This window comes from Barbus barbus (assembly GCF_936440315.1).
Source record: "Barbus barbus genome assembly, chromosome: 27".
In the NCBI taxonomy this organism is placed as follows: domain Eukaryota; kingdom Metazoa; phylum Chordata; class Actinopteri; order Cypriniformes; family Cyprinidae; genus Barbus; species Barbus barbus.
Genome location: NC_136755.1, coordinates 17,674,302 through 17,695,595, shown reverse-complemented (window position 1 = coordinate 17,695,595; position 21,294 = coordinate 17,674,302). Strand labels below are relative to the sequence as shown.

Genomic DNA, 21,294 nt, shown 5'->3' with positions numbered 1-21,294 from the left:
AACTTTCAGTCATAATAGTCACATCTATCCGATCGGCATCATACAACGAACAAACCACTGGAGTTTGATCTACATCATACAATGTATGTGGACGTTATTAGGCATTTCCTGGGTCTCATTTTTCGCCATAACTTCATCGCCTCGCCACGGGCAAACCGTTCGACATATCAAAAATATCTTCGCAATTTAGCGTCCCCAATGTCTTGAGATCATGTTCACCGAGTTTGGTGGCAATCGTATGGAAATCCTCAGAGGAGTATATCAAATTCCAGAGCATGCGCTTTTTAAACAGCCCTGAATAGCCGACTTCCTGTTGGGCGGACCCTAAGACATGCAGCGTGAAAGTTGTTCAGCTCAATGAGTTCTATATGTGTACCGAGTTTCATATGAATACGTGCAAGTATGTGTGAGCTATACATCAAGCTTTCTGACAATTTTCCAGGGGGCGCCGTAGAGCCCCTGTGCCATGCCCGGGTCCCAGCCTCAGCGGCGTCCTAATGGCCGCAGGTTCCAATGTGCGTGCCAATTTTCGAGAGTTTTCGGGCACGTTAAGGCCCCCAAAAGTGCCCGGATGATTGAAATAAAAAAAAAAAAAAAATAAAAAAAAAAAAATAAATATAGCTGCAAGCAGCGATGACGGGCCCAAGCCGCCAGTGCATACGCCACCCCGGTGGCATCGAAAAACGGTGCCCAGCGAGCACACACAATACAGTAACCCTCTGGCAGTTTGGTTTTAAGGGATACGGCAATTAAAGGGTTAATCCAAACCATCAACTCTGTGAAACACACACACACAGAACAACATATAAAACTTTAAATTCTGTCAAAATATATTTTTCATTGGTAGTTGATGTTAGTTAATGCATTTACTAATGTTAACAAATGAGAAATTATTAGTTACCAAAGCTTTTAATGATTTATAAGCATTTTTTAATGATTTATTTTTCCATTAACTAACATGAATAATTTTTACTAACACAAATAAATAAAGTAAAAAATATATTGTTAATATTTAATGTTATTTGTGAATTAACCAATGTTAAAAAACAACATTATTTAACTGTTGTTAATTTACATCATTAATAATTATATACCATTTAATGGTGATCAATATTAAAAAAATTTAAAGTTTTATCTTTTGAGCATGACTATTTTTCTAATATTAAAAATATTTTGTTCATTGTTAGTTCATTGTAAGTTCATACTTTCAATGAAGAATTAACATGCTGTAAAAAATATATTTTTCATTGTTAGTTCATGTTAATTAATGCATTCCCTACTGTTAACAAATGAGACTTAATTATAAAGTGTTATCAAAACCTGTAATGCTTTATAAGCATTTTTTAAGGATTTTATTGAGAAGTTTAAACAGACTCACTCTCTCTCTCTCTCTCTCTCTCTCTCTCTCTCTCTCTCTCTCTCTATCTATCTATCTCTCTCTCTCTCCCCCTCCACACTCACTGAACTCACACAGTCAGTCACTCACCCAGTCACCTACCGCACACATTAGGAGCACAGTGACAGGAGATCTCTAAGTTTTAAATTTTTCTCCTAAGCATAGTGTATTGTAAATTCATGAAATTAAGCACATATCCTTACACTGTATTGTTCTGTGTATGTAATTTTTTATGAAGTGTTTGGAAGCTGCTCTTAAAAGATAAAAAAAAAAAAGTTTTCTCTTTTTTCTGTAACTTTAATAAATTGCCATTAAAACACCGTTAAAGATATCCTAAATCCTAAATCACAGTAACCCTCTGGCAGTTTGGTTTTAAGGGATACGGCAATTAAAGGGTTAATCCAAACCATCAACTCTGTGAAACACACACACACAGAACAACATATAAAACTTTAAATTCTATGAAAATATATTTTTTCTCTCTCTCCCCCTCCACACTCACTGAACTCACACAGTCAGTCACCCACCCAGTCACCTACCGCACACATTAGAAGCACAGTGACAGGATATCTCTGATAAGTTTTAAAATTTTCTTCTCGCCATAGTGTACTGTAAATTCATGGAATTAATCACATATCCTCAGACTGTCTTGTTCTGTGTTTGGTGTGAATTTGTGGTTTCTGCTTGGAGGTGTATGAATTTGTTTACAGCCCGTTTTGAAAAAAAAAAACACATAAAAAAAAAAAAGCCGACTTCCTGTTGGTCGTAGCTAATGTCTGTAAATTAGAAAGTTGTCCGGCTTAATGTGAACAATTTATGTACCAAGTTTGGTGTCTGTAGCTATCATTATATATATATAATCATTAATAATTATATTCCATTTAATGTTGATCAATATTAATTCCAAAATGTGTTAATATATTATTAAATTTTAAAGTTTCTCTTTTGAACATGACTATTTTTCTAACATTAAAAATATTTTGTTCATTGTTAGTTCATTGTAAGTTCATACTATCAATGAAGAATTAACATGCTGTAAAAAATTATATTTTTCATTGTTAGTTCATGTTAATTAATGCATTCCCTACTGTTAACAAATGAGACTTAATTATAAAGTGTTATGAAAACCTTTAATGCTTTATAAGCATATTTTAAAGATTTAAAAAAAAACAGACCCTCTCTCTCTTTCTCTCTCTCACCCAGCTCCTCAATCCACACAGTCACTCACACCCCACCCCACCCCCACCCCCTCACTCAGCTGCAGGCTGACAGGGAACTCTCACTCATAGAAGCATTGTAACAACTGTCTGATAGTTTTTAAATTTTCTCCTCTGCATAGTGTATTGTAAATTCATGAAATTAATCACATATCGTCAGACTGTATTGTTCTGTGTATGTAATTTTTTATGAAGTGTTTGGAAGCTGCTCTTAAAAGATAAAAAAAAAAAAAAATCAATTTTTTACTGTAACTTTAATAAATTGCCATTAAATCATCGTTCAAGATATCCTAAATCCGTCCGCAATTTAGCATCTTCAGTATTTTGGCATCATGAGAAAAAATGTTTGGTGTGATTTACGTGTTTCTGCTTTGAGGAGTATGAATTTGTTTACAGCCCGTTTTAAAAAAAACCCCACATTAAAATAAATATAGCCGACGTCCTGTTGGTCGTAGCTAATGACTGTAAATTAGAAAGTTGTCCGGATTAATAAGAACAATTTATGTACCGAGTTTGGTGTCTGTAGCTAAAACTAACCCCCCCATTTTTGACAAAAGGTGGCGCTATAGAGTGCCTCTTCCACGCCCGTTTATGAGGTTTTTCCAGTGTCTAACTATCATTAATACTCATATGTGTGTTGAGTTTCATGACATTCTAAACATGTTATCTGCCTCAAAATCACCAGAAACGAATTTTCAACTTTGACACGTTGCCATGGCAACATAATTTTAGATATCAATATTCCCTTCACAGTTTTACATCGGCCGTGTTTTGACATTATTCTGGTGAAGTTTGAAGCAAATCGAGCAAAAATAAGATGCTGAATTCAAATCATTTTGAAAACGACACACTTCCTGCAGCCAGTTGGTGGCGCTATAACTTTCAGTCATAATAGTCACATCTATCCGATCGGCATCATACAACGAACAAACCACTGGAGTTTGATCTACATCATACAATGTATGTGGACGTTATTAGGCATTTCCTGGGTCTCATTTTTCGCCATAACTTCATCGCCTCGCCACGGGCAAACCGTTCGACATATCAAAAATATCTTCGCAATTTAGCGTCCCCAATGTCTTGAGATCATGTTCACCGAGTTTGGTGGCAATCGTATGGAAATCCTCAGAGGAGTATATCAAATTCCAGAGCATGCGCTTTTTAAACAGCCCTGAATAGCCGACTTCCTGTTGGGCGGAGCCTAAGACATGCTGCGCGGAAGTTGTTCAGCTCAATGAGTTCTATATGTGTACCGAGTTTCATATGAATACGTGCAAGTATGTGTGAGCTATACATCAAGCTTTCTGACAATTTTCCAGGGGGCGCCGTAGAGCCCCTGTGCCACGCCCGGGTCCCAGCCTCAGCGGCGTCCTAATGGCCGCAGGTTCCAATGTGCGTGCCAATTTTCAAGAGTTTTCGGGCACGTTAAGGCCCCCAAAAGTGCCCGGATGATTGAAATAAAAAATAAAAAAAAAAAAAAAAAAAAAAAAAATAATAATCCTTAGAAGAACAATAGGGCCCTGCGCCTTACTGGCTTGGGCCCTAATAATCCTTAGAAGAACAATAGGGCCCTGCGCCTTACTGGCTTGGGCCCTAATAATCCTTAGAAGAACAATAGGGCCCTGCGCCTTACTGGCTTGGGCCCTAATAATCCTTAGAAGAACAATAGGGCCCTGCGCCTTACTGGCTTGGGCCCTAATAAAGATTGTACTTTTAAAGTAATCAATATATAGTAGTCAACATTTTAAGTGGATCAAAACCTTTTATCAAAGTTGTCCTAAAAACCTAAAGTGCGTTCTTGTCTTAGCACAACTTTGAACATTTTTGATCCACTTCAAATGTTGACCACTAGACTACTATATTCAATTCAAGTTTATTTGTATAGCGCTTTTCACGATGCAAATCGTTGCAAAGCAGCTTTACAGAAAATTCAAGTTTCTACATTATATTTAGTAATAGCTTATCAGTGGTGACTATCTGAAGATGATGTCCATATGGCAGAAATGTACAGTAAAAATCAAGCAGTTAGATAATTTCATGTAATGCAACATTTGGTAGTTATGTATGTTGTCTAAGGGTTGGCATTATCTTAGGTCCTCTGGGGGTTTGGCATCATCTCTTCTCAGGTGTTCGGTCATCTCATGTCTTTGTAAGGGCTGGATCCAGACTGAAGCTTGTGTAATTCCTAGTTACGCAGAAACAGAGAAGGTAATAGAGAAAAAGTAGTGTAGCTACTGTTCTAACTAAGCAAAAAATTATGTGCTCAACCCAAGCAAAAGAATGAAAATGTGCATTTGATCAGATGTAACTGAAGTACATGGTTATGAGATACATTATGTGAATGCTTGGCTAAAGAGATGTGTCTTTAATCTAGATTTAAACAGAGAGTGTGTCTGAACCCCGAACGTTATCAGGAAGGCTATTCCAGAGTTTGGGAGCCACATGTGAAAAAGCTCTACCTCCTTTAGTGGACTTTGCTATCCAAGAGTCCAGAGTTTTGCGACCTTAGGGAGCGTAATGGATTGTAGCGTGATAGAGGACTAGTTAGGTATCTAGCTAAACCATTTAGGGCCTTAAAATTAAGTAGTAATATTTTTTTGTAAATGATACGGAACTTAATAGGTAGCCAGTGCAGAGAATGTAAAATTGGGGTAATATGATCATATTTTCTTGACCTGGTAAAGACTCTAGCAGCTGCATTTTGGACTACCTTTAGCTTGTTTATTGAAGATGCAGGACAGCCACCTAGCAGTGCATTACAATAGTCCAGTCTAGAGGTCATGAAAGCATGAACTAGCTTTTCTATATATATAGCCTATATGCCATTTTTAACAATATGGGAAAATCTAATGTCAAGTTCATACATTTAAGTCATTTTAATGCTGAAACACATTTTGCATTTTATGCACAGAATAAAGAATTAAAAAGTAATGAATTCATAATATAGTTCAAATATTTAACAATGCATTACCCAACAAGATGATTATGAAGTCTATTTTGGCATGGACTGCTTTGTGAGCATAGGTTATTGGCAGCAAAATGGATAAAACTAAAGCTTTTAATGCTGTGCCTTTAAATTTAAGGGGCATTTGCCATACTTAATTTCCTAAAGTAGATTATGCCCATAAAACTGAAGGAAAAAAATCAGTTTTGACTAATTAATTTATGATCTTTATAGGAGCATATGTTTAATTTATGGGACTCCATTTCAGATTTATATTTAAACTCACTGAGACATGTAAAGTCATGAACATGGAATGGGTTATGTGTGCAAGTGTTGTTGTTTTGTGATTGTGCCACTGCATGACAAGAATGTGACAAACATATTCATGCAAGTTTCAGACAACTCCTGCATACATATTTCAAGGACACATTATTCAAATGTCAGAAAATCAGTTGTCCCTTTGGGAGGCTATGGAACAGTATGAAATACTACATCAATCCAAGCAAAATATGTGTGTGACTATACTACAAATTGTAAGATTTTGAATTGGTTCAAATATTTTATTTCTAGGCCACAGGTCACCTTTTTTTGTAATATGAAATATATTATATTAGGCTACACTATTATGATTTGTAATATATGTCAAGGTATTGTTTGGCTGTCTTTCTATTATCTGTATTTTAAAATGGTGCTGTATTTGGTGTTTCTTTCCTTCTCAAGGAATCTGTCGTGTGATTGTTTGAAAGAATTATTCATAATGTTCATACTTGTAACTTGCAGAAATAGACACAAAATTAATCTGAAATGAATCAGTGTTTTTGCTGAACTGAATCTAAATATTTAAGTTAATGGGGTGAATTCAATTCCTTCTGCTATCTCGTAGGGCTCTTCTGGGACATGTGGTAATTTGGAAATTGACGTAATGCACCCTTGCCTTTTGTAAAATGCATGTGAAGAAAAGATGCAATGCTAAAAAATGTCTTGCATATATTTTAGAACATAGTAAGTAGCTTTAAAAAGAAAAAAAAGGCTGTGATGAACTGTTGTAATGAATATTTTAAATAGGCCTAAATTGTTTAATTGAATGTGAAATGTTTATTAAAGGGGACCTATTATGCAAAAATCACTTTTATAAGGTGTTTGAACACAGTTGTGTGGCTGCAGTGTGTGAAAACAACCAGCCTATAATTTAAAAAATCCACCAACTCAATTTTTTTTGTAAAACTAATAAACTAAATAAACTATAGTTAAAAAAAACAAAAAAACAATCTAGTTACATCATTGCGCCAGTAGGTGGCGACAAATGACTATCTTTATGAGTGAATTGTCCGAATCAACTTTTTCCTGAATGAACAATTGAATTTCTTATTGAATTTGAATGAGTGAGTGAATCATTAACTCAGCCGATTCATTCAAAACATGGATGCATTCAGGAACAAAATAGCACTGGTAAGTTTTGCGCGGACTCACGTATGTACGCCACATTTGTTTGACTTCGTTTGGAAATATTTTCGTATGTGGACCAGAAAACGTACACAGTAACTGGACATATTGTCTGCAATGTAAGTTACCCAATATTAACATATTATTTGTTGAACTGCTGTGCTGTATTGAAACTGTCACACTCGCAGTCGTGCTTTGTACTGGAAAAACATATTACAAACCGTCATTATTTTTATAATTCTCTGTGGTGACACTAGTGGCACGGAAATTACAGACTTTACCTTTAAGTTTAAGCAAAAGAATGTAAACTGCCTGTGTGTGTGTGGGAGCGAAAGAGAGAGAGACAGAAAGATAACAGTAATGATATGGCTCCGCTCCAGCCTGTGAAGGCCATTAAAGTGTGATTCATGTGGCCATGTCCTTTAATGACATCTCCAGTTAGTCATCAATAAAGTGAGACGGATGTAGGATGAAGATGGAGCATTTTGATGGGTGGAGGGTTGGGGTTACAATGACCTCTGTCCTCTGTTGCAGCACCACGCTGATTCACGACACACTGTGCTCGCACACACATACACACACGATGTGTTTTACTTGTCAAAATGTTCAGTTTGTGTGCACCGCCCCTCAAAAGTGTCCAGGGAGCGTGCTGTCTGTATCTGGCCCGGCTTGCACTTCATGAGTAAGTGACCTAAGTGTTAAGGTGCTTGTACTCCGTTAAATGTCCCAAGTGTCATGCCTCAAAATGTCAGAGTATTAGATCAGTGGCCTTGGTAGTATATTATGAGCTCTCAGAAAGTTTTACACTTCAGAAGATGAAATATTGACTATCCAAACATCTACTTTCACAGCCTAAACAGACAGATCATTTAAACTAATTTTGACGGTGCTATCTATCATTGTACATCTACAAAACGTGAGTTTTACAGCCTCTCTAGACAAATGCCATGTTATTATAAATGTGTTTTGTTGTCGCTGTTAATGGGGGATGTTTCGTAACAAATGTAAAGAGCTTTCCTTCATGTTTTACAGGCTATCCGGAATGAATGTCCCATCGCCTATTGTTAGCAACAAGAACTGGCTGAGGTTACACTTTGTTACTGACAGCAACCATCGATACAAAGGCTTCAGCGCCCATTATCAAGGTAAACTGCTTGCTTTGTCATTGCAAATGCATGGTTTCCATGGCTAGTGTTGCTCTTGTGAACACTTTAGTGAAAGTCTATTCGATTGTCCTCTCCGGATTATTAATTACACGATTATTTATCTTTGATTTGATGATTTTTGTTGCATAAAGGGTGCAAAAAAAAGAGCATTGGAGTTTTATGTGAAACACATTTTGATATCAATTGATGTCTATTTAATGCAAGCATGAAAAAGATCATTCAAAACTGTGTTGATTGTCATTGACTTCAGCTCACATGGCTCTTTTTGCAATAACTTTCAACTTTCAGAGTCAGAAAAGTGTTGTTTTTGTTGCCAATGCTTGAATGCCTCTTTCCTTTTTTGGTTGATTTGTTTTGTTTTGTGCCGTTTCTCCAAACTAACTCATATTTCAACAACAAATCATGTTTTGTCTTTTTTGGAAGTAGCTATCTTTTTGCTTCTCTCATAAAAAAGGAAGCTCAAATGTAAAAAAAATGTTAGGGTTGAAAGAAAGAACGGCGAAAAGCAAGCCGCTTTTAAGTTTTATGCTTTGACAGGTCATCCATAGCCATAATTTTCCTCATGTGCTTGGCTGCATACTGTGTTTGTGAACTACTTACACACATTTACCATAAACTAGATTCCAGTGTCTACAACCATTCACTGGAAGCTGTTCTGTAGAGGTCTGGAGTGAAATATGAAATTGTTTGCCAACCCTTACATATCTATATGCTATTATCTTACAGAAGTGTTGCATAATGTTGTTTTATATGGAAATTTATATACGTCTTCACTGGGTCGTTTGGATTCTTTTCTGAGCCTTCAGTAAAAACAAACCTCATTTGCATGGATATATGATTTTTGTATGAAAGCTACATTCTGCCACATGAATAAAAAAAGTAATTGCTAATTATTTTCACAATTCTGACCTTTTTTCTAGCAATTTTTGTTCTTGCAATTGCAATATTTAAACATATCTTACCATTCTAAGAAGAAAAGTCAGAATTATGAGATATAAAGTTGCAATTACTGTTTTTTTATTATTATTCTGTGGCAGAAATAATATATACAGTATATATATATATATATATATATATATATATATATATATATATATATATATATATATATATATATATATATATATATATATAATAGAATTGCGAGATGTAAACTCAGAATTCTGAGTAAAAATGTCAGAATTGTGAGATGTAAACTTGGAATAGCGAGGGAAAGTCAGAATTCTGAATTTATATTTTGCAATTATGAATTCAGAGTTTACATTTTTTCCAAATTTACATTTTTTATCCCTTTCTGGAAACGTACTTCTATTTGTGTAACTTTAGAGACCTGTCAGGTCAGTCTGCCTCTGTGCCCATTCCTCTAAATAGACATGCAATCATCTTGGTTAATTGAAAATGTGAGCAGAAGTTTGGCTTTAGGATTGGATTTGTTTGATTTGTGTAAGATCCAAGAGTGCTGATTAGAAGCTTGCTGCATTGAATTGAGCTGGCATGAGTTTTGACTGTGATATAGCAGGTACTCACTGCATCACCAGGACAAGTGATCGGGTTCAAAAAGCAACATCTGCACTTCGCTTCAGGACATAGCCTAGCAAAATCCAATTTAGACCACTGATTCATCTGAAAGAGATGCCATCAGAATGGAAGCCCATTCCATTTCGGCCCACTCCACTCTTATACACATTAACCAGCTGTTGCTGGTTCAAGATGCCAGTTGATGGAAACGCTCATCTGCAGAAAATAAAGCTGTTATTGGCAGGGACTGATTGGCTTCAATATACACAGACTACCCAGGTCTCTATCTGAGAAACTCAGTTCAGAAGCAAGAGTATGAGGTAGACATGTTCGTCTACTCATTATTCATTCTGAACCAGTAATTACAGAAAAAAAAAGTTGGATGATTTTCTTAATCTGACATTACAAAATTATACAAAATTACTATAGGATTTTTTATTTTTGTTATTAAAGGAAAAGCTTTTCTTCATATAACATCCATCCATTTAGCACACTTTTTAATCTTTTTAACTAATTAAATGGAGAAATAAGAATAGTGCCTAAAAATATTTAGAGAAAAGTATAATGATAGAGTAAAGGTGTAAGTGCTTTAAGAGTAATTATTTTTATTATATGTTTATTTTCCCCAAAATATATATTTTTAATATTTTTTTATATTCAGTTCCTCGTTTTAGTATTTTATTTCGGGTCATTAGTCATATGCTCCATTGAAAGGTGTGTCTTCGGACGATTTCTGAAGATTGGAATGGATTCCTGTAATGAAGGTTAGTAGTCACAGTAAGCGTAAAGTTTTTGAAAGTGACCTTGTGCTGCATTGTGATGGTTCCTCCAGGCATTGTTGATTCACTGACCACAGGGAACGAGAGGGAATGTAAATTCTTTATGCTAAAATCAGAGCCTTGAGAATTTGTTGCTAGCGGCAACAGGCAGCGAGTGGAAAGTGTATGATATGGCTTTTCTTTAGCTGATTGAAGTCCAGACGTGCTGCTGTTTTCTGAATCACCTGTAAAGACTTGGAGGTGCTAGCTGGAAGGCTTGCTAGTAAAGCTGGCCAGTAAATGTGTCGCATTCATAAAATTTAATCAAATTCTCAATATGGCACTAGAGATCTGACCAGGAGCTGAACTGATTAAATTATTATATATGAAATAATGAGTTCGAGTACAGCAACTTGGCAAAATGAAGTGAGTGGGAGGTCTATAGTATCTTCAAAAAAATATAGATAGATAGGGAGAGAGAGAGAGAGAGAGAGAGAGAGAGAGAGAGAGAGTCATCTATAAAAGGACTTAGAATTGCAGTTTAAATGTAAGGAAACACAATGAAAAAAAAAGAGAAAATAAGAAATTCATTTGTTATCAAATATTGATATGTGCAATTAGTGGCAATTAATTTGATTAATTAATGTACATATCATGTAATATATTTACTTACATTTTTTAAATAAATGTTAAATAATAAATTCTGTCCTGGCCTAATAGCAAGAAACTTCTTAAGGCCAATTAATATCAAGAAACTTCTTAAAGCCAGTTAATTACAAGAAACATCTTAAGGCCAATTTACACTGCGATGACAGGCACCAACCAACGGCAATAGACACATCTGTCAGGTTTTGTCGGATCAGTGTATTATCCCGTCTGCCTCTGTTGGCATTGGACGCACTTGTTTTTCAGCGAATGAGCATCTTGGCATTTGTCATGTCTGGAATGTCTGTCACTGCAGTGTGAATTAGCCTTTAAGAAAATGGTTATAACGGAAAGTGTATTGTCACCTTAAGGTTCTCTTAAGTTTTTATTTTTTTTAATCTTCTGCTCAGGTACTCAGGGAGCAGCAGCTTGTTTCTGTCTGCATTAAGAATGCAAATGCATCTTGCAAGAATGAAATGCCTTATTGTGTTAAGAGTAAGACATCATTCTACCCCTAAAGCAACTAAATAAACACGGTAGTTTGCATGTACAGATGGTAGTGGTGTCAAAAACGCAAAACAAACTTCTCCTTCAAGCCTAAGTCATTTAGAGGTGAGCATGATAATGAAGAATAATCCAAGATAAGTCGTGTAAACTAGGGCAAAGATGTTGGCAAAGGGCCAGGGGAGCCAGCTTTCATAACGCCAATAAGAATTGCAAATGTGCAAATAGAGTTCTTCTACCAAACTTGGTGTTGTAGCTTTTGATGACACAGCAAGCACTTTGCAACACTTCTCGCTCACTTTTCAGAGTAGTCCAGTTAGAAATAGAGCTTGAAATTCGTATGTGGCCACAGGTTCTCTGTCATGCCTTCCCTGGAGTGGATGCCACATCTAATAAAGTCCTCCTTTGATGGTCACTCCTGCCACCGTCCGTTTAAACTGGTTACAATCTTGCATGTTCGTACTGGATTCAGTTCGCCTGAGGGAGTAATTATTTGGCTGGACTCTACGATGTCTATGTCAAACACTATTCCTCAGGAATTTCCTTAACTTAATGCCATCAGTGCTACAGAAACTCCAGCAAACAGTCTGTAATGAAGACAATGGCTTACTCTGTGGCCTGCTGTGCTTAAGTTGGGCATTTCAAATTTCCTCTTAAATGTCAACAGAACATTGTGTTATAATTTTTTTTAGCAATGTAGCCTTTGAATTGGAGAACTGGAAAAGTGAAATTAATCTAATATAGAGATCAAAGTTGTTGACATATCGGTGTAACAACATAATAAAATAAAGAATATCACATTATCAGTATTTCATAAACTGTAGCATAGTGTCTTGACTGAACAATGCTAGGTCTAAAATAATAGATTTCAGACTCAAACTCTGGCTTCACTGTCTTTTGGATCTGTGCCTGCATGGGCTTTAGGCAAAAGCAAGTTGACATGTAAACACACACCATTGTCTCAATTTTAGGCAACAGAGTGGAATCCCAGAACCTCTCACTGAATATTTCAGTGCCAAACTGCCCATCACCATCTGTACAGGGCAAGCAAGACAGTACTCTGTTGATATTCCTCGAACATTCTGCTTATAGTTTTCTAGTCAACACTGGAAAATCATTTTAATTTGTAATTAGCAGTTAGCAAATTACATAAATAAAATACATAAGACATTGAGACTTATTGTCAGAGATTCAATTTAAGGTTTTTTATTTGCTTATCTTTACTTGATTTGCAACATTTTCTCGTTTTATGTATAGGCCTATTTGTCGTTTAATTCATTCTTAAAACAAAGGGAAAAAAACAATGTCAAAAGGATAAGAAAAAATAAACTTAAATCAAAAGGGTGAATATTAAACATCTTAATGACAATGTGCAATCCTAGTTTTGTAGATTATTCAGTTCAATTGAATTTCAGTTTTAGGTGTGCTGTCTATTTTTAGTTTTTGGCAAGCATTATACTTTTTGAGAAACTTTACTTTTTTGAGATTTGGAAGGAAAACATTAATTGACTTTTGTTCATAAAATGTTTAAAAACAGAGTTGACATTGCGAATTAGTATTTGTTATTATATTCTTGTAATTTAGTGTCATAATTACATAAACGCACAGTTTGTTGTGCAAAATAATTTTGTTATTCTTTTATTTGTTTACCTGTAACTAAACCTAATGAATCGTAAGTCACGAACATTCACAGGAAATGGGTTACTTCTGCATTGAAAAATACAGTGAATAAACCCAGCGTAAACAGTCCATGCAAATAAACGGCAGTATCAGTATTTTTAGAGCACAATTTCCCTTTCACTTCTGTTCTAAAAATGGGTGAGCTGTTGCTAAGTGGAAAAAATGTCTTGAAATCAGTCTTATTGTTTTGTTATCTAGTTATTTGGATAAAGTAACATTGCAGTCTAATTGATAACCAAGCTAAAAAAGCATGAAGAGGTTGTCTAAACAGAATCATTTACAAGAACAGCAGGAAATCTGATGATTTGAATGATTTTAAAGAGAGAAAATAAAAACTTGCTTTGACTAGAGTGGCTAATAATTTATATTTATAACATAATAATAATATAGTGAGCACCTATGGATCATCTCTTACATACTGTACATAATTCTCTGGAAAGAGTGATGCTTGATATGCTTATCATAGCCAACATGTTACTATCAAAAGTGCCAATGGATCAACAAATGCACAGCTAGTATTTTCTTTACTGGTCGGCAGTGGTTATTAATGTTTACTCATATATAAGCAACCTAAGGGCGCACAGAAGTGTTTTTTGTTGTATAGATTATTCACAGAAGCAGAAATAGCTACCAAAGTTACCCCTGAGCAACATTGGCTGTATTTATCTCTCCTCATAGGTCATTTACAGTTTTCTTCTTGCTTACTTGAATGACTTAAGTAACTGTAAATAAAAGAACTGAAATATACGTTCTATCGTGATTGAGTTTTGTGCTTGCAGAGGTCAATAAGACCGTCCTGAGGCCACATCTGATATTAGACACCCCCACCCTCAATCTACAAAAGAAAGTCTCCATTAAAGAAAAGGCCATCCACTATTCATTGATAATGCAGAGGTTTTGTAAGCGTCTGAGTCCTTAGGGGTATATGAGTCTTTAAAGGGTAAACGTCGCCAGGAGAAAAATATATCCGTAACTCTAATGGCTCTCAGTGTTGCCATTACTTCTAGACAAGAGTAGCGCGCTTGGTTTCAGCAGAGGAGATTTATCCAAGAGTTATGTCAGAATTCACTCAGGAGGGCTTTCAGATGAAGTAATGGCCAGAAAGTGGCAAGTATTCCGCAAGTATTATTATACTTCTGCTCTGTTCATCATTTATCTCAACAGTTTTATTAGAGACAGTTGTTTAATGAAAAGCACAATCAAGCGGGTCGATGAATTGTAATTTGCATTAAACTATAAGAATACTAATCAGATGCTAAACCTGTGTGGCCCTGTTGCTGGTATAGTCACAACTGAGATGTTATGTAATGTTGCCCTCACAGTAAGAAGGTGAAGGTCAATTTTATGGCAGGGAAATATGATAGTATCACTATTTCCTATCCGATAACAAATGGTGCACAGGATCCATGCTTGACTTTGGTCCAGCTAATAATCTGACATCCGGGGCGGAAAACAATTACTGTAATCTATCCTTGGCTAGATGGACATGGGGATAGGTTGCCAAGGGACTCAGCAGAGAGATAAGGTGGCAATGCAAGGACATTTCTGAGATCACATCAAAGATACCTGTAAGAGCCAATGTACATATAAAATGAAAGGCAAAGTAGATTGAAAGCACTTTCACCTGGAGTTTTGATGCAGTAGCTTGTTGATTGTGTTTTGAAATCTTCGCTTAACTTTAACGGAACAAACAGGTGAAGGTGTGAGTCTGCAGCAACAAGAAAAACAAATGTTTGTGATCGCAAACCTTCGAACCCATCACAAGCAGTTGGGTTTGAGTTGATGAGTTCCTTGCAATGGGGATTTGAAGATTTGATTTGTACCCACCACATCCTGTGCAGCTCAGTGAAGCAGTCACTTCCAAGAAACTATGAATATGTTGACCTTGGTTAGCTGCTGACAGCTGCTCGATTTTTAAATTAATTAGTGTTTGAAAAGCGTTCTTAGCCTGAATAGGTGTTGAAATGCCTTTGTCATACATGTGGAGGCTCAGGAAAATGTTAAATGACTAATTATAGATGTAAAATGTCAGTTCGGTGCCATAAAGAATTTGAGGCAAGTTTGGTTTGACAGGTAATAGACAGTAATTCTTTATTGCCCATATAGATGCATATTTGGGGTAGAAGGAATGCAGAACAGCTTCTTTTCATTAAAATATACTGTATTTAGCATACATGTGTGCATGTGATACAGATCGCTGATGTTGCATCCAGGCTGTTGGTTGGGAATTGTAATGAATGAGTTTGTGTTTTAATGTGTTGTCTTGGGTGTTTATAGTCTGATCTTAGTTTTATTGATGATTTACAACATTTTGCGCCATTTGCGATACTCAAGAAGCGATAAGCAATTTACTTGAGATGTCCAAAGTGACATAAGTGATGCTGAAACATAATTTGGTAAAATGGCTTTCATTTTCAAAACAGAAATGTGTCATCATTCTGGTGTATAGCCCGTTTCTGCCAAAAAAATTCTAATTAATCACATGTATTACAATTTTATGTCAGTGTTTCTACTCAAGTTTATATCGATAGAGCATCCCGTGTTAATGAGATGATGTGCCACAGCTTAAGTTGTGATTAAGATTGAAGTTTAGCGTTAGATTTGTTTTCTTTTGATAGGAAAAAGGAAGTATTATGGCAATTAGCATAATGTGTAATTTCAGTGTGTTTTAATGTACCTTTAAAAGTGGTTTAATGTCATGTCATTGTCTAAGGTCAACAGTCCTTTCCTCGGTTTTAATGTCTTGTCACTTGCACAGCATCTCATTTGCAGGCCTCGTGTCAAATTATTTATTCAGCATAAACCTTTTAAGTAGAAACAGGTGCCAGAGCAAATTTACATCTACGGAATAATTTACTAAACCTTTGGATCTGGGTGTGTCTATGTCAATAGCATATTCAAATGAATGCTAAATAGGTTCATGTTGAAGGCTTTTTGAGATCAGTTTTTCATTGGTTTTTATTTATTTATGGTGATGGGCTGATCCAGTGGGTGTTAATGGGTGCTCAGTAATGAAAGTGAGATTCCATTAGGAGTTGATAGAATGATTCCATTTTCGGCTGGATACTGTAGGTGTGTTATAATCACCTATCATTCTTAAACAGCTTCCTCCAGATATACAGGGGTGCATTCAGTTTAGTTAAAAAAGGGACCATCTGTTTTGAAGTTGACGTGTTTAAACAGTTTTTTAACACATCAACTTCAAAACACTAAAGGGTGACTTTAAAGTAATGCTCTGGGTCAGTACATTTTAATTCTGGCATAATGTTGATTAGCACAGAAAATAATTTCAAATCGCTCTCATCCACCTTAAAAGTATTACCACTTCTAAAATGGTGGTTTAGATAACTTTACAGCTCAAATACTAAACAGGTTTTTACTGCTGTTATCATTCATGCAAGTCTTGAACAAAAATGCACTACTGTTGACCTGGTTTACTTGTGTTATAAATGCTTTGCTGCAGCTGTCATCTGATTTAACAAAAAGTACGTATTGAGTCAATTATGTTCTGTATCTAGCAACACTATGCCTCAAATGTTGTCTAAAATGTACTGTTCCCAGACCATTTATCAATGAATGTTCTTTGTAAGTGTACTTTGAACGTTTTACACATAAGACTTCAAATATTCTTTAGTATGTAGTTTTATTTATTTATTTATTTATTGGTGGATTTGATTGGCATTGGACTTGATGTATCGTGTGGTTAAAATCACTGCTTTTCTAGCTGTGAAAGTGTTTTTTGAGAAGCATATGGACCGATCAAAGGGTTTTGAAGAATGAAGTTACAAATGCTGGAACAGTGTTTGGTAAAAGATTATGTAAGGGTGGGCAAACATCATATTTCATTCATATTCGTAGGCTGCCTGAACTGTCACATTTAGGCCCCTCTTTATCAAAAACTGAATATGTATTCCTCTGAAAGAGGAATGTATTGTATCTCTGTAGGAAGTAGAGCCATTGTTGAATGTGTATTTGCATGGCTCTGTACAGTAATACCACATCTCCGATTTACACAAAGTTTAGAGCCCCAACATGTTCTCTTTTCCCTGTGACATCCACTTCAGTTGAAGAGACAAACATTTACAACTCTATTATGGGGGTAACAGTTGTTTTCTATGAAAATTTACAAATCCCATTTCCAATAATTTTGCAGATGCGGTTTTAAAGTATAAAATGAAGGCTGTTGTTTGCTCATAGCTCCATGTGTTCAAATGATTACATATTTAACTGGCAATGACAAATTTACTGACAGAAAATCACACTAATTTCATATGGAATTTCTAATTTTCGTCCGTTTAACCTGGCTGTTACCGAGTTCTAGTCACTGTCCCATCACTCCATCTGATGGCAAAGCCAAGGTTCATTTTCAGGTCGGTCTTCCCATAACTAATGCGATGACCAGGAATTGTTCGCGTTGCTTTGCACTCATTATGCATTTATTAGTTAGCTTGTTTAATGACATGCACCATTTACAAAGGGAAGAAGAGGCATTAATGCAAATAAAGCTTTTTCCACAATGTTTTAACAAATATTCAGAGTGGACTAGTTGATATTATCATCATTTTCATTATTATTATTATGAGCTTTTGCATTCCCAACAAGACTTCTGTTTGACCTTTGACATGCTGGGCTACATGCTTGTCTGGATTAGCCCTAAGGACTGTGCCATTTGTCTGCATGCATGTCAACAGCCACTTTTCCCCCGTAGGAATACCTTGGCAGATATTTGTGGCCCAAAATACTTCACAGAGGCATTAGACAAAGTCTGCTTCGAATGGTGTAGACATGCAGCGCAAGCTGAAATCTTCCCCTTGTCAAGGGTGACAACTGAACAGAAGTCCTGTCCCTCCACTCTTTTATTAATCTTTTTTTCCTCACTTTTTCATTTTAAGCCCTTGCCTTTTATTCAACACAAGCCCATTTTTTCTGTTTGCAGAGCACTTTGGAAACTGTTGACACTGCTATACTTTTCTGCTCTTCTCTGTCATGCGCTTGATGATGGTTTATTTTTCAATGCTTACAAGTTTATTTAAAACCTGTTTCACCTGATTTCATGTTTTTTTGTTTCATTTTTTCCCTTTTAACTAGTGAAAAGGTCTGTAGATTTCAAATCTAGAGGAGTAAAATTATTCCCTGGCAAAGACAACAGCAACAAGTTTTCTATCTGTGAGTCTACCCTTTGTTACTATTTTATGGTAAATCTGTGTTACTCGTTTGGAGTCGATTACAGCAAACAGTGACTGTAAGATCATTGCAAGATCATCTTGTGCTGATAAGCATTTATCGGCGAAATCACGGATGAATTTCAGTTCCCACAAATATCTCACAAGCAGAAGTTTCTAGCTGATTTAATTTAAACTCCCCACTGAGAGTTATTTCCTCAAAAGCATGAATGGCAGTTTACAGTAAAATTGTGATTTGTACACCGTAATGAGGGAGTGACCTTGTGGCTCGTGTTATCTGCGCTCTTTGTAAATTCCTATCATTTTTATATCAACATCCAGTTTGCCTTAGATGCTCTTCATTTTACTTTCAAAAACAAAGATTTGTTTTTATGGCCTTTGGTCTAAAAGGTTAGTTTAAAAATTATGGATTTGTTTAAGTACAGAAAATGTTTAACCTTGCGAATTAGGTAACAGACATCAGACTTATCCATAATTGAATTAAACAAGACAGTGACATGAAACTTAAATTCATGTTTCTTCATTTTAATGTTCTAGCATGCACTCACGTGTCTCAGAAACATTTTATTTCAATGATTACTTTGACAGCTATTGACAACTATTACACTAAGTATTAGTTGCACTAAGGTGGAGCCAGCCCTATAGATTTTAATAGCCCTTTCAAATCCCCAAAACAGGGGTTATTAAAAAATATTTTTTTCCAATAATCTCTAAATATAATGGTAAATATTATTGTATGGAATAAATAGAATAAAAAGCCAGATATTTTTTAGTAAGCACAATATTCTAAAATATAATAATAATTTAATATTTCTTATTTTATTTTGTACTTAAGGGAAATATGGAAAATTATGGAAAATACTGGAAATTATAATTATATTTCATTTAATTATAATTTTTAAGCCTTTTGGGTTTGAAACCCCCTTTATTATGAACATACTGTATATAACAACTTACACTTTAAAATGGAGAAGGAAAGCTTGTTCTATATTTAGAGTAATCTTTTTTTCCCCCTGAAAGAAAGTCCAGCATTGCAAATTAGTTCTACAGCTACATATGCAGTAACAGTCACTTCAGCTTGAGATAAACTACAACAGGATGTATCCCATTGACCAAATATTTAAAAACCTGCAATGATCTTCAACAATGTCATGTTTGTTTTAATTGACTCATTTCTTTTTTGGCTTGCTCGTGCTCTTCTTATTTTCCTTTGAATGTATTTGTGTTGTCAGAGTGTGCTATGTTTTTTCGATTTAGGTTCATTTTTTTTATTGCTTTATTTGGGGGTCGTTATTTGCTGATATTGCTTGCATGACCAATCTCCCTTGTCATTTCCAAACCAGCAGTCTCTCCGCCCGTCAACAACACAACACAGTGAGCAATGTTTGCACCATGCTGTTCTGATCTAGTACCCATTGTGAAAGTTATCAAGCTAGATTGCAGGTGTCAAACATGGGAAATATCCACTATTACGTTATTTTTCTTGTAACTTGCATATTGTTGTGAATAATGCACTGTAAGCAGCCCTTCCATAATTTCAGGCCTTTTCCATTCTGTGTGTGAAATTAGCTTTTTACTTTTATAGCTATTGAAGGAATTTGAAGCAGTGTGGCCTTTTAGATGTAGTGTAAGGCTAGCAGAAATGTGGTTTAGCAAAGTGTTAAATTTTTTTAGACTCATAAGACAGGCAAAGAATATGCAAAAACAAATGCGTAAAACTGTTTTCGGTACAGTTTAGCTTTAAATATATTGCTATGGGATTGTTATAATAAAGATACCAATCACATACTCTATATTTATAGCGAATTGTCAAAAACACCTGCAGGTTGGGGGTCTTTTGCTAGACTTTATAGAGCTGGGTGTAATGGTTTAAAGTGCTTCTTAAAGTGTTGTTCATAGATACCTTAAATTGAACTCTGTACTTCAATTGTACTGCTTACAGCTAGTGACTCCCCTCTAATGCTTTTGGAATATGTTTTAAACATGTGCTTCTTAAAAGAGAGTCCTTCTTGTTTCATTGTTAATGCAATTTGCCTTGTTGTATTCAGAATCTAGTGTTAGAAAGCAAATGAGCCTGAAGCGTAAAGAATTTTCTGTTAGGAACAAAATGTGTTCATAAATGTTTGTGTTCCAGAACATCATGCAGTTAAGATGGAATGTTTACAGTCGACTGAGCAATCGTTGACCTTTTATGCTTTCCCTGTAGTTATGTAGCAATATTTCAAGATACTGTGATTTGTAAACACATAAGTGTTCAAATTCAGAATACAAATGAAAAAAAAAATCTTTGATATCAAACATGTAGTTGCTTGAAATGTATGCCTGTTCCACTCTCTAGCGTTCTGTCCTAATAATTATAATTAAGTATATCATTCTTTGAGTAAATTTACCTTTCAGACCTATAAGCAGCTCAGCTTAACTGTTTTCCATCTTTATTTAAAGTCAGCTATCTCAAGTATTAGCCATCCGTTTTCAATAATAAACCAAAACTGCAAAACTCTATGGAGGTTTATTTTTTAAATATTTAATTTTATATTTATTTATTCCCAGTGCCTACATGTGCCTAAAGCTGATTTTTATAGTGTTTTAATAATGAATTAAGAAGGCCCGTATAATTTTTTTCAATATATTTCTATATTGAACCAGGTATGTCTGTTTTACAGTCAAACCAGCTGGTATATTTCTTTATTGGCTATATGGAAACACATTTTGTCAATATTGACATCATGGATGCTCATGTCTACATTGATCATGCGGAAGTGAGTGCATGTGACTGCATGTTTAATAGCTTGTTCGCTTGCTCGCCCTGTTTATGTGTTCACCTGAACGCGCCATTTTTT

The 21,294-nt window shown here is 35.4% G+C and overlaps 1 protein-coding gene across 1 annotated transcript in view; it reads left to right on the top strand.

The window, feature by feature from the left end:
- Nucleotides 1-21,294, top strand: part of LOC306846787 (CUB and sushi domain-containing protein 3-like) — a gene marked incomplete at its 5' end in the record, with an annotated part of 460,366 nt that overhangs the window by 240,415 nt on the left and 198,657 nt on the right. The window contains 2 exons of the mRNA XM_079380399.1: nt 8,033-8,145; nt 18,360-18,437. Of these exons, the coding sequence (XP_079236525.1) occupies nt 8,033-8,145; nt 18,360-18,437 (191 nt within the window). The remainder of the gene's footprint in view (nt 1-8,032; nt 8,146-18,359; nt 18,438-21,294) is intronic.